At 44.6% G+C, this 13,924-nt stretch overlaps 2 protein-coding genes across 4 annotated transcripts in view; one reads left to right on the top strand and one right to left on the bottom strand.

The window, feature by feature from the left end:
- LOC6579659 (semaphorin-2A) overlaps window positions 1–13,924 on the bottom strand; it is a 62,751-nt gene that overhangs the window by 13,703 nt on the left and 35,124 nt on the right. For all 3 annotated transcript variants that reach the window (XM_032729905.2, XM_032729906.2, XM_002005505.4), the window contains exon 3: window positions 1,198–1,285. In XM_032729905.2, coding sequence (XP_032585796.1) covers window positions 1,198–1,285 — 88 coding nt within the window. The remainder of the gene's footprint in view (window positions 1–1,197; window positions 1,286–13,924) is intronic.
- On the top strand, window positions 2,876–5,205 carry LOC6579660 (NADP-dependent malic enzyme). Its single transcript, XM_002005506.4, has 4 exons — window positions 2,876–3,081; window positions 3,137–3,263; window positions 3,343–4,542; window positions 4,614–5,205. Exons 1-4 carry the CDS (start codon window positions 3,038–3,040, stop codon window positions 5,070–5,072), a joined length of 1,830 nt encoding a protein of 609 aa, XP_002005542.1. The 5' UTR covers window positions 2,876–3,037; the 3' UTR covers window positions 5,073–5,205.

The raw sequence follows: 13,924 nt of genomic DNA, 5'->3' as shown, positions 1-13,924 counted from the left end.
TATTTGCTGGCGTCTCTCAGTCAGCTATGTCTGTATCTGTCTCTGTCCCTCTCCCTCTCTCTGTGTGTGTGTCTCTGTACCTCTTTGGTATTTTTTGAAAAATCGTTGCGTTGCACATGGCTGAAGCGCAGCACCTGCTCATCACCGGCGTCTGCGGCGGCCTGTTACGTTTATTGCACTGTTCGGGCTCGTGATTGATTGATTGATGGATTGATATATCGATGTCGCAATATTGCGTCCATGGGCCCAGCCATACGGACCAACTTTAACAGCATTTGCAGTGCCCCCCGCCCCCTCCCACTAACTCTGGCCGGCTACTCAAAAGTTTGCGGAGACCCGACTGAAAAAGGGGAACGCGTCGACGCCGAAACTCGGTGCTAAAGTGTGTTTTATGTAGTTGCCGGCAGAGTTTTAGGCCCTGGCAGTGCGGCGCCCCAACAACTCGAAACCATTAATCTTCATTGCGAGAACTAGGGGCAAGCAGCAGCCGTGGCAGTGGCACTGGCAGTGGCAGTGGCAGTGGCACTCGCTGCTGATGATGCCCCGACGACCGCTGCCGGCTGTGGGTTGCGTTGGAAAAATGGCGCTCGAGTCAAGTGGTAATTTTGGTTACTTTGTTTGCCAGCGCTTTTCGGGAGGGAGCGGCGAGGGACCGCAACTGTTAAAATGCGGCCATGTTCAACTTGCGGCAGACAAATGAGCAGACGACGACGGGCATTGTCAAATTGAGCTCGAGCACTAGAGCGACCTGCCCACAGCTCTCAGCTCTCAGCTCTCTGCCCTGAACCACCCGACCCCGACCCCGACCCAGACCCAGACCTCAACCCCGACCCCGACCCGTAACCGAATGGAGCCCTACCGCAGCCATCAGTCCCTCGGCTTTGGCTCCCTCGAACCGCACGTCGAGCATTAATTCATAATTATGTATGCCGACAGTGTTGCCAACAACTCTGGGCACTTTGGACGCTGGGCTTTCAAAAATGAAATATGCAGCTTCAAATGTGCTGAAGCTTTTCGCGTAGCTGCTTTTAGTGCCAGCCGGAAGTTCACACAGTCGCACCGGAAGTGCGCAATTAACGCGGGCTCGAGCACGTCAAATGGCAAACCGCAACGAACTTAGATACCAGCCGTACGCCCACACATGTACAGTAAGGGTATACCCTTAGCCCAGCCATAATTCTAGCACGGTGTACTTACATGGCGCCGACGTAGAGCGCATTGTTGCGCTCATCCATGTAAAAGGTTTTGTAGTGCAGCGGGCCGCAGCTGAAGTCCTTGACATGCTCTGCAAGAGAGGAGAATGCATTTCACATGAGTACAGGAATACAGATATCATATAAGCACATTAAGTATACGCCGCGCAGTAATAAATAGCGCACATTACGTATACGCCACGTTGCTAATCTAGCTGGCAAATCAAAGTAAACAAAAGCTTCAGCCTACTTAAAGGTCGCAGAGCGGGCCCTCTGCAGATTTCAGCTTCAGTTAATTAAAGTTTATGCATCTATTAATGAAACTGTCAGCGGCAGCGTGTGTCGAGCGAACCAGAAAAAAAACTAATTAAACTATTATAATTTAGCTGAGAGAGCTAATTTATGGGGCGGCTGCAGCAAGACAAAAGAACTTGTGTATAAAGCGGGAACAATACACTAAATATACACACACACACACACACTCGCACACACACACACATACATGCATGGCAGTTGTAAACAAACAGCGAAGCCTGGCCTTGCAGATTTGACAGCGACTGCGGGCCAAGTGTCACGTACTCAGAGACGTCACGTGCCACGAAATAAATGTGTGTATGTGTGAGTGTGTGTGTGTGTAGGTAACACCACTGTCAATGCCATTAACGAAAGATTGAGGCATTTAGCTCAAATTTTTACGACATTAAGTTGTCAACTAATTTGGCGCAATTAGCAGGCAGCGCTGAGCGGGCCAAAAGGCGACCAAAACTTTTGAGTCTTTGGCAAATCCTTTGATGGCAGCGCTAAGAGTCAATTTGAGTTGTTGCCCGTTCATGTCAACATACAAAATAAAACAGCGGCTAATGAGCAACGACTGACAATGGCCGCCACACCCATACTCCCACTAAAAAAGAACAACAACAAAAGTAGAAGAAGATGAAGAAGAAGCAACGACAATAACAGCAAAGAGAGGCTCATCAAAATGAGCAGAGCCTGGGCCATTCCTTTGGCAGTTTGGCGGTGATTTGCATAATAATAGATACATAATGAATAATAAGCAAGTATCTATGTAAATAGTCGCCGCCCAATGGGCGTGGCTCACTTGCTGACAAGTTGACCCTTATGCAAATTAGTCATTGTTGACCAGGCCCAGACCCAGACCCCAAATGCGGAACAGCATTATTTTAACGATGCGTAATTCCTCTGCTTGAGCTCGCCTTTTTTGTTTCAATAAATTTTTATGTTTCTTGTCATTTTCCTAACAACATGATGACTTATTTTATTCGACAAAAGTTTCCCTATTTTATAGTTGTTTTTTTTTTTTTTTTAGTTTTAGAAATTAAAATTATTGTAGGAAAAAAATTTAAAAATAAATAAATACATAAATTAAATAAAACAAAAATAGTAATAAAATAAATGAAATAGTAATAAAATATTGAAAAATAAATAAAAATATAATATAATAAATAAATAAAAATCAAATACAAATAAAATATATTATTAATAATAATAAATTAAAATTATATACAAATAAAAAAATAAAAATAATAATAATAAATACAAATTAAATACAAATAAAAAAAAAATATTAATAATAATAACTAAATAAAAAATAAAATAAAATAAATAAATATTATCATTAAATATTGAAAGTATACTAGCTGTAGCTCAGATTATAATTGTACGCATTTCACTCCAGATCAGACACATTGAAACACACAGAAACATAGACAGCTTTTGCTTTAATAAACGATATTTCTTATAGTGTAATTTGGTAACCCTAATTTGTATGTATATATTTCTTCTAGGCTTCCGCGTGCATTCAGAATTTCATTAGTGCTGTTGCAATGGCTTGCGGCGCACTAAAATTTGGCCTAAGACAAAATTTGAGGTACGTAAAATGCGTGGGGTGATTTGCTCGCCCTCTCACACCGTCTTTCACTTAGCTCTCTGCTGGCCTCGAAGCACCAGAGCAGTGTAAATAAAAGCCGCCTCAGCCCGCCCCTGCGCAGCTGGCATGCGAGTGTCCTGAAGACGGACTATCGCAAGGTTGTGGATCCAAAGTATAACAAGGTAAGCCAAGCCGTATGGGGAGCGTGTTGAATAGTGACTAAGGGTCAACCACACACACACACACACACACACACACCAGGGCACAGCCTTCACACACAAGGAGCGCCAGATATTGAATATCATTGGCCTCTATCCGAGCTGCCATCGCACCGAGAAGGAGCAGCTCTTTGCCGTCTATACGAACTTCAAGGCGCACAAGACCAATCTGGGTCGCTACATCTATCTACGAGCGCTGCGCGCCCGCCAGGAGCGTCTCTATTACAGCTTCATCATCGATCGCATCGAAGACGTGATGCCCATCATCTACACGCCCACGGTGGGCATAGTCTGCCAGAACTTCAGCCACATCTACCACACGTCCATGGGCCTGTACGTCAGCAAGTACGACAAGGGGCACATGACGCACGTGCTCAACAACTGGCCGGAGACGGACATACGGGCAGTGTGTGTGACAGATGGGGAGCGCATCCTCGGGCTGGGCGATCTGGGCGCCAATGGCATGGGCATATCGGTGGGCAAGCTGGACTTGTATACGGCACTGGGCAGGATTCCGCCGCAGTATCTGCTGCCCGTCGTGCTCGACGTGGGCACCAACAATCAGCAGCTGCTGTGCGATCCCATGTACATCGGGGTGCGCGAGGAGCGCTGCAAGGGCGAGGAGTACGATGAACTGGTGAACGAGTTCATGCAGTCGGTCGTGAAGGCCTTCGGCGTGCAGACGTTGATTCACTTCGAAGACTTTGCCACGCCCAATGCCTTTAGGTTCATCAAGAAGTACCAGAGTGAGTACTGCTACATCAACGACGACATCCAGGGCACGGCGTCCTGCGGCCTGGCCGGCTTCCTCGCCGCCGAGCACATCACCAAGAAGCCGCTCAACGAGCACGTGATCATGTTTGCTGGCGCCGGCAGCGCAGCGCTGGGCGTGGGCAATCTGCTGGTCAAGGAGCTGCTGAGCCGCAAGATCAAGGAGGAGGACGCTGTCAAGAACATCTACTTCATCGACGTCGATGGCATTGTGACCAAGGGCAGAAAGAAATTCGTCATACCAGACATCAAGCGCTTCGCCAAGGACTTGCCGCCCGAGAAGAATCTGGAGAAACTGGTGGAGGATCTGAAACCCTCGATTCTGCTGGGCGCCACAGGCCAGGGCGGCATCTTTACGGAGAAAATTCTACGCAGCATGGGCAAGAACCACAAGCATCCAGCGATTCTGGCCTGCTCCAATCCCACCAACAAGGCCGAGTGCACCGCCGAGCAGGCCTACAACTTCACAGAGGTAAGCGAACGCACTTCACCCACTCCACCTTCACCCACTCCACCTTTATCCTCTCTTCACTGCGATTTCAGGGTCGAGCATTGTATGCTTCGGGATCGCCATTTCCGCCAGTCGTGATTAATGGTAAGCGGCTAACGCCGTCGCAGGCGAACAACGCTTTCTCCTTTCCGGGCGTGGCCCTGGGCGTTCTCTGCACCAAGCCGCACACCATCACGGACGATGTGTTCCTGGTGACAGCGCATGCGATTGCCGAATATGCCCGAGAGTTTGCGCCCAACGAGAACGCGCTCTATCCGCCCGTCAAGGAGGCCGCTAATGTTGCCTTCCATGTGGGCGTGGCCGTGGCCAAGTACGTCATCAGCTGCGGCGCGGCCACCATCTACCCGATACCCAAGGACATCACAAAGCACGTGAAGGACTATCAGTATTACACGGATCTCGGCACAGCTCTGCCCTCGGTATGGCCGTACCCAGAGCTGGCTCGCTTGCCACTGCCAGACAGAGATGAGGAGATGGAGTGCGCGGACTGAGCAGGCGTGTGTGTGTATTATACATTATATATTTCACTTGTTTCACCTGAGCCAACAGAAAAGAGGCAAAGACAGGGACGTTAGATAATATATCCGAAATAAAGAGATTCAAGTTTAAGGATCCGAAGTGAAATATTTAAGAGTTCTTCTTTCAATGTGCATGAAAATTTTCAGCAGCTCTTGAAGAGAAACCCGATGATAATCGATAGTTCAGCTTTCCCTCTTAATCTTTCCATTTCCCAAAACTCAGTCGATTTTTTATAGAAAAAGAAACGAATAGAAAAAATTATGTAAAATTGTAACGTGGCTCTATTTTAAGAGTTTTCGCTTGTTAATTACCTGGCCTTAAACTGATTCAGCCTGTATCTAAGTTTAGATTTTTAGCTGCCCTACTATAAACTTATTTAAACTTTTCTTAAGCTTAAGCTCTCAATATTCGAGCGAGTCGAATGTGCCCAACCTGCACGTGTTGGCAACAATAGCAACAAATACGACCCAAATAGCGTCAGCAAAATGTTGAGAATTTTAACGTCATTATTGTCTGTCAAAGCGACATTGACATATGTATGTGTGTGTATGTATCAGTGTGTGTGTGAACGTTGCTGCTTTGCATATAAAATAAGACGAAATGTGTGCTCACCAAAAATGTCAATCAATTTTTTTTAAACGTCCTGCGTACATATATTTGTTTTGCCTTGTCCTTGCCGGCACTCCCTCTCGCTCCCTCTCTCCCTCTCTCTGTCTGTCTCTCGTTCTGGCATGCATGCATTAAAAAGCAATTGGTGTTAAAGGAGCAGTCACGTTGTCTGCCTGTCTATCAGCCTGGCATGTGGTTGCGCCAGCATGAAAGACCCTACTCCAGCACCAATTGGTGTGAAAAGGACATACATAAACATACACACACACACACACAGACAGACACACATATACATATACAGAATACCCGTTAAAATATACAAAGAAGGCAGCGGCAGCTCGAAAAAAATATGTAAAATCATTTTCTTCAACTGACAGCTGTCAAAATATTTGCTCTCTGTCAACTGCGCGCGTTGTTGTTGGCCAAGCTGCGTCTTCGATTTTCCAACCAGCTGTATGTGTGTGTGTGTGTGTGTGTGTGTGCGGGTGTGAAGTGTCTCTGCAAATTTCATTTTAATATTCATTACTTCACACTATAATGCCGAAGGTTATCATTGACCGGACCCGTCTGCTGCTCTGTTTCGGGTTTCGTTTTCCTTTCTTCCCTACTCCTTTTCCATTTTCCATTTGACCTTTTTTTTTTTTGGGCGAATTAAATTTTTAACACAATATAGCTCAGAGACTGGCCAAAAATGCAAATCTCATGTTCTAGGAGAGATTGGGCTGAGCTTCTCGTGCTGCCAGTTGCCATGGCTTATAGAATTTAATTGCCTATAAAAAGAATGTGCGCGCCTTGTTGCTGTTACTCCTGCCGCTGCTGCTGCTCCTGCTCCTGCTGCTGCTGCTGCTGTTGTATAGGGCCAAGAGCCAGCCAGAGTTGAGTCGTAAATTTTGAGTGTCCAACGCCCCAGAGAGCGAGAAACTGTTGCCATCGATTTGTGGCTAACGATAAACGCTCGAATCTAAATGCCGCCATCAGAGGTTAAGCGCCGTTAGCCAGCCACGCTCTTCTGATTATATTGTGCGTCAGCATATAAATTTCATGACAGATAAAACATGTTGTATTAGTAGCAGGAGCAGAAGCAGGAGCGTTAGCAGGAGCAGCAGCAGGAGCAGCAGCAGTAGCCGACATTCGTATCAAATGCAAGTCAAGTGCATTAAGCGCAGTCAAGCAGGCAGTTGTGCTGTGCATCAAGATGATTGCGTTTGCCATGTGGCATGAATTGAAGCCTCTGGTAACTGGGTCGTCAGTTGATTATGCAAATGCATTACGGCTCTGTGTGTGTGTGTGTGCGTCATGTTAAACATAAATGCGTCATGCGGCAGGCTATGCGTTGATTAAGTTTTCATTGCGTATACGCCCGGGTGTAGCCCGAAAGCAGCTACGTTCGGCTGACCAAAGAGCCCCAAAGTTAACTTGACTGTGTACAGTCGATAAGTAGCCTCAATAAACACAAAAGCCTGCCAAGACAGAGGCCGAGAGGCCGAGAGGCCGTGTCCTGCCCGGCTGGGGCTTCTACTTCATCTTTTAAAAGATTTTCATTTATCTGCCGGCAAACGTTGGCCACAAAGATAACGCTCACAGCAGCAGCAGCAGGAGCAGCAGTAGAATCAGCGGCAGCCCAAGTGGAACGAAGGCAAAACAAAAAAGCAGAGAGGAAAAAAATAATGCCGCACTTAAATCCATTTAAGCGAATTTTTCAAGCATTAAATTTGCGTTTACGTTACGTATACTTAACTTCCAATGGCAACGCCCGCGACGCGGCAGGCAGGTAAAAATTGCCGCAGAGCGAAGAAAAATTCTTGAATATTTTTCTTCTCCTTGGGGCGGCTCTGGAAACGTATTTGCATCATTTGTTTCGGCGGCTCACACCTGCTTCGCTCTGTTCACATGGCCAATGCATTTTTGGGTTAGAGCTCAGCACATGTGTGCGTGTGTGTGAGAGTGAATGTGTGGGAAGTGACATTTGTATGAGCTTTTGCCTCACATTTCACTTATCCAATGGCCGAGCAGCAGCAAAAGCAGACGCACTCATGCGTTCGCCGCTCAGCTTTATGTCCTGGGCAACGTTTCCATTGTTGTTGTTGGATTTTGTGGGCATGTAAATTACTTGCCCAGCCCCGTCCAACCGTGTCTAAATCTTGACTCCCCATGCCCCAACTCCCCCCACGTTGTTTTCTTATCTGCGCTTTACATGCCGCACACTCTCGGCTCCGGATTCTCTTCCAGACGAACTGAGTCAGCACTTAATTTTTATTTGATTTTACTTCACTTGCACTCGGCGCGCAGTGGAGAAGTGCGGCATTTTTTATGGCATTAATTTTACAATGATTGGGCTCCACTTGGCCCACCACTGACAGCGGCAGTGGTGCACGCTAACAAAATGGCCGCCAAGCCCAATGGCTGCCAGTCGCTCGCTCGCTGGCAAAGTCAACTTTATTAAGACAAATGCCAGAGCGGCAAACAGCATTCCGAGCTACAACTCTGTGAGCAAATCAGTTCATATGAGAAGACAGCGCCACGCGCTACGGCAACAGCAGGTGTTGACAGATTTCAGCTTGATTTGTCAGCAGCAACACCTGCACAGCTCTATCTGTCTCTCTCTGTCTCTCTTTCTTCCTTTCTCTGAGGACCCATTCAGTCAGGCGAGTGCGTGTCTGTGTTTTCATTAGTGTCGCTCAGAGTTTGTGTTTCTGATTTCATTCTCCGTACACTGCCACTGCAGCTTGCCAAAGCCTTTCTTTCTTACACTTGCAGAAAAGGGAGCTATTTATATTACTTTGTGTTAGAAAACTTTGTAGGGCTGAACTATATGAAAGTCTTAGCTGCCTCACAAATACAGATACATAATGCATATCTTATTTAAGTTAGTATTTAATATATTCTACATATTGCAAAAAAAAATATATTCGAATTAATAATTAAAATAATATTAAATATTATTTATTGAATGATATAAATTGAAAAATATTTCAAGTATTCCATAGTAAAAAGTGTTTAATATAAATAATAAGTTAATTTTGGTATAGCAAATATTTTTATAAACTATATATAATATTTAAAAAAATTATTAAATAATTATAAATTAAAAATTTAAATAATTATGTTATTTAAATAATAAGTATAATTAAATAAAATAATTTTTTTAATGTAAATGTAAATGCATATAACTTTTTTTATTATATTGAACCATCAATATAATATAATATTTTTACTTGATTTTTTAATTTATACAAAATATTTGTAATAAATATTTGTATTTATTCAGTTGAATATAATAATAATTAAATGTTTTTTTTTATAATTTTTATAATATATATAAATATTTATATTGTATATAGAAGTAATTTAATAATTATAGCGTCTTTACTTAAGATTCTTGCAGTGTAAGCCTATTACACAGCTTTAATGCAGTCACTGGTGTTTGTGCTTTAATTATGTGCATAAGTGCTAGTCTGTGTGTGCGTGTGTATTGAATTGAAGGTGCATTAACTCAGCCGTCTGGCTTTAAGTTTGCTTTTGGTGGCCATGCATCAGGCTTATCTCCGGTCCGGCAGCAGAAACTGTCGCACAAATCTCGGACCATTTACCAAAGTCAGTTGGCTCTGTTCACAGGCAGCTCCCAGACTTAGAGTAAGTGTGTGTGTGTGTGTGTAGAAATATATGTTCGAAATTTAACAGCTTCCAGTTGAACGAGTTCGGGCCATATGCAAAGAGGCAAAGTGTGCGCCAACTGCCTGTTGGCTTAAATTTAGCTTTGCCGTTGGCAAGTTTGCTCTGCGCTTTGTTCGAGCACATCAACTTGCCGCAATATATATATATAGATATATATGCTGTACATATAAATGCCTGTCTGTGTGTGTGTGTGTGTGTGTGTGCAAAACAAACGTTCGGTACAAATAGCTAGCTGGCACTGTAAAAATCCAGTCAGGTAAACAAGACGGCGTCGGCGGCGGCAGCGGCAGCGGCAGCCAACAGTGACGTGTAGAAGTAAGCACCTGGCATTTGTGTTGAGCACGTTCGTACCTTATGTGGGATTTAGTTTTAGACTTCATTTTACTGCGCTGTGCTTTTGGTTTCATTTTGCTGCTGTTGCTGCTGCTGCTATTGCTGCTGCTTCTTTATGCCGTTTTATGATGGCCGCAAAACCGTGCCGTAAAAAGCAGCGACACAAAGAGAGTGCAACAGAGAGAGAGAGAGAGAGAGAGAGAGTGGGAGCGAGAGAGATGTATAGTAAAATAAAGCCATAGACAAGCAGTCCGCCTGTCAGTACTTGAACTAAATACACATTCACCCACCCACACACACACACACACAGATACACTTACATTAAGATATAGTTCATGCCATAATGCACAACAAGCAGCAGCAGCGCCAGAGGCAGAGGCAGAGGCAGCAAACAGAGGCAGCCACATAGACAATGCTGTAATCTAAAAACACAAACGTGCAATTGTGTTGCTGTAAATGTGGCCAAGACTAGATGAGTGTGTGTATGTGTGTGTGTGTGTGTGTGTGCTCTCGACAGGAAACGGCGTGGGAATATATTACAAGTTGGCTGCCGTCGCTATTACCAGAAGTATGTCAGTGGCCTGCGGCTGGCGCTGACTGGAGTCAATGGCAGCGACAGCTTAAAGCAAACTAAATATTTAAACAGGCGCCAAAGCAATATGCAACATAAACAGTAAGGCCATGGGTCATGGGCTCTCTGATCCTGGACTGTGGAGTGGCTCGCTTGGCTCATTTGGCTTGCAGCACAGATCGTTGCAATGCAGCTGGGAAATAAGACGAGGCAGGCAATTAGATGGCAGCACGAAGAAAACACGCCTCAAGTGAAAAAGCAATGGAGTCGAGTCGAGTCAAGTCGAGTCGAGGCGAGATGAATCCAATCCAGTTGGCTAACTTACTCAAATCGAGCCAAGGCACAGTGCGAACGTGTTCAACTTTAAGTCCAATTGCAGTTGGGCCAAATAAAAAGCAAACTACATAATTCAGCAGAAAATTTTATGTCTTCATCTTGAAGAGTCAGCAGCTCACATGCATGCATGTGTGTGTGTGTGTGTGTGTGTGAGTGTGTGCAACTGCAAGAGGAAACATTAGCAAGTCTAGACACCTACGTCATGCGTCATGGCAGAGCCGAAACGTGAGCAGGAAGCGCGCTGATGTAAAAAGCAAGCCAAAAATTGAGACGTCAGGCAGACAAGGACGTGGCAGGACACCCCGACAGACCGACTGGCTGACTGGCAAACTGGTAGACGGGCTGACAGCCAGACAGGCCACGGCAAAGCCAACGAATAGTCTCAGCGCGGCAAGTCTCAAAGCCAGTAGAAGCAGCAGCAGCAGCAGGAGCAGCAGGGGCAGGAGCAGCAGCAACAACTTCCAATGCCAAATGGCAAATGCATTGCGCCCTTTTTCCTTCAGGATGGGCGCACAGCAGAGCCTGCTCGCCTTTGGCTTGTTTAATATGCTGAAAAATACGCGTTTCGACTTCCTGGATTCTTGAGCTGCGCTTTTTCTTGGCCCGAATTCCTTGGCTGGAGGACTTCTTCTGCGCTGTTGCCCTTTGACACATGTAAGTAAAATGTCGGCTCAGCCACATGCACAGCACACGCATTAGCTGTCATTGCTCAGCTCCTGTCGGTGCTCCTGCTGGCTGCATGAAAATTAAGCGATTCTATGCAGCGCAAAAATTATGCGAATATTCAACATTGAACGTGAACGCTGCAGAGCATTTTTAATTACATCGCATAATTGGAATTCAATATCAGACCGCGTCGGGGTCAACATGCATAGACCGCTTGAAATTAAAATAAACCTCTGGCCATGACCAACGAGAGGTTAGAGCAGAGCAGCGATAGTTGCTCGGAGCGCACCGAAAATTCTGGGAAATGCACAAGCATGATAAAAATTTTCCAATTACCGATTTTACATATTTCAAAACGCGAACATAAATATTTATAGCGAAAATTTATGAAAACTAAACGTGTGCAAAGATACGCCGCATAGAAAGCAAAGCGAAAGAGAGCGAGCGAGAGAGGGAGATAGAGAGAGAGATAGAGAGTGAGCGAGAATGAGGGAAAGGGTAACAGACTCAGGCCATGCGGGCATAAGGGTATTCATTCACATATACATAAACATAGATTGTCTGTACTATGTCAGCTGTAAACATGCACATTTACATACAGTGCACTGAGAGAAATTCGCTTAGGTAAAGGTTTATATATAACTGAGTAGCTGAATCTGCTAATTACATATTTAAGAGGAAGCTGAATAGAGTAGAATTAAATAAATAAATAATAAATAATAAATAATAAATAATAAATAATAAATAATAAATAATAAATAATAAATAATAAATAATAAATAATAAATAATAAATAATAAATAATAAATAATAAATAATAAATAATAAATAATAAATAATAAATAATAAATAATAAATAATAAATAATAAATAATAAATAATAAATAATAAATAATAAATAATAAATAATAAATAATAAATAATAAATAATAAATAATAAATAATAAATAATCATTTTAATTTTTTATTTTAATTTTTTATTTTTATTAATTTTTTTCACTTTCAACTTGCAGTTTTGTTTTAATTTCTTGCAGTGCATTTATTTATGTACCCACTATTTGCGGTTGGGCTAGATTTAGCGCTTCTTTCAGCTGCGAGCCAAAGCAAATACAAAGTAAGCAAAGCTGAATGGCATAGTGAGAAAGAGAGAGAGAGAGAGATAGGAGGAGAGAGATAGCGAGAGAGACACACACTCTGGCAGGCAACACACCGGCACTGACTCTTGCATATTTTTGAGGTGATTTGAATTTTTAAGAGCGTTGTAAATTTTTTGATATCCCTGGGGCTATGTGTCAGTGCAGCGCTCTGTCTCGCCAGCAGCAGCAGCAGCAGCAGCAGCAGCAGGAGCAGTGGCAGCAACTGGGGCACAGATTGTGTCAGCTGCGTGTTTAGCCGTAAACTATGCGCCGGCCAACGCTTGCTTAGCTGGCAAATGGCGTCGTTGCAAGGGCTCAACAGTGCCACACTTTCACTCCGTTGGCCAGCCAAGCCAGCTCTCAGTCAGCATGCCACTTGACGCCCGGAGTCCTTTGGCATAACTGGGGCTGCCTTGTGACATTGACATAAAGCAGTTCCATTGCAGCTGGCCCCGTTTCGCCTAGCACACTTTCGAGCCGTTTGTAAAGTGAGCTGTGAACTCACTCATGTGCTGTCTGATTCACGCCTATACACACACACACACACACACATACGCAGAAAATTGCTTTTTAATTGTTGCAGCGGCCCTCGCACTTTACGCTGATTTCCCAAAGCTCACAAACACACTCACTCACACACACACACACACACACACACACACACACACTCACACGACTCACTCTGTGTCAGAGACTGGCGCGCAATTGCCAGCAATTTGTTTTGGCGCTGGCTAAACAAGCTGCCCCCGCACCTTGGCTGCGTTACAAGCGCTAATTAATCTTCGCCAACAGCCCTGCCAGGTGATATGAAGTGCACGCCCTGGGCCACTAAAGCCGAGCAGACACACACACACACACACACACACACATATATACAGCAGCACGCCTACCTCGACAGCCGGCTGCGTAGCCTGGCGTATTGTGGCAGCTTATTTCCGTCATTAATTAAATTACGCAAAAATGTTCAAAAGCACATAAATCAGTCGGCGTCATTCGGGACTGCGAGTGCTGCCACTAAAAACTGTTGGCCAGGCCGAGCCAGGCCGAGCCAAGCTAGCCAAGCTGTTTGCCTTTTTTTATTTTTTTTTGCTTTTAGTGCCCTTGCGGGACGACTATAAATATTTATGCGCCACATTGCTACTAGTCGAGTGCCTCCTGCCGCCTTTGATTGCCTCCCAGTCTCCTGCCTGCTCCTGCTCCGGCTCCTGCTCCTGCTCCTGCCGCCAGCTGCTCAGATAAACTCATTTAAATGTTAATGCAGCGGCAAAAGTTGCCTTCGGAACGCTTAAGCTACGTTCTAGCATTGCATGCATTTTATTTGCCATTGGGCTTCGTCGTCGTCTTCTTCTTCTTCTTCTTCGAGTCAATGAACATCCCGGTGGTTGGTGCCACCTATGTATCCCCAGCTATATCCGCTCTATCTCTAGCACAAGTTGGAACATGTTACATACTTTAATAACTGCAACAATGTGTTTAACCCCTGAGCGGGTGTGGTGCG

Source organism: Drosophila mojavensis, unplaced genomic scaffold, assembly GCF_018153725.1.
Source record: "Drosophila mojavensis isolate 15081-1352.22 unplaced genomic scaffold, ASM1815372v1 contig_80, whole genome shotgun sequence".
In the NCBI taxonomy this organism is placed as follows: Eukaryota; Metazoa; Arthropoda; class Insecta; order Diptera; family Drosophilidae; genus Drosophila; species Drosophila mojavensis.
Note: the sequence above shows the minus strand (reverse complement) of the source record. Positions and strands in the feature narration are given on the sequence as shown.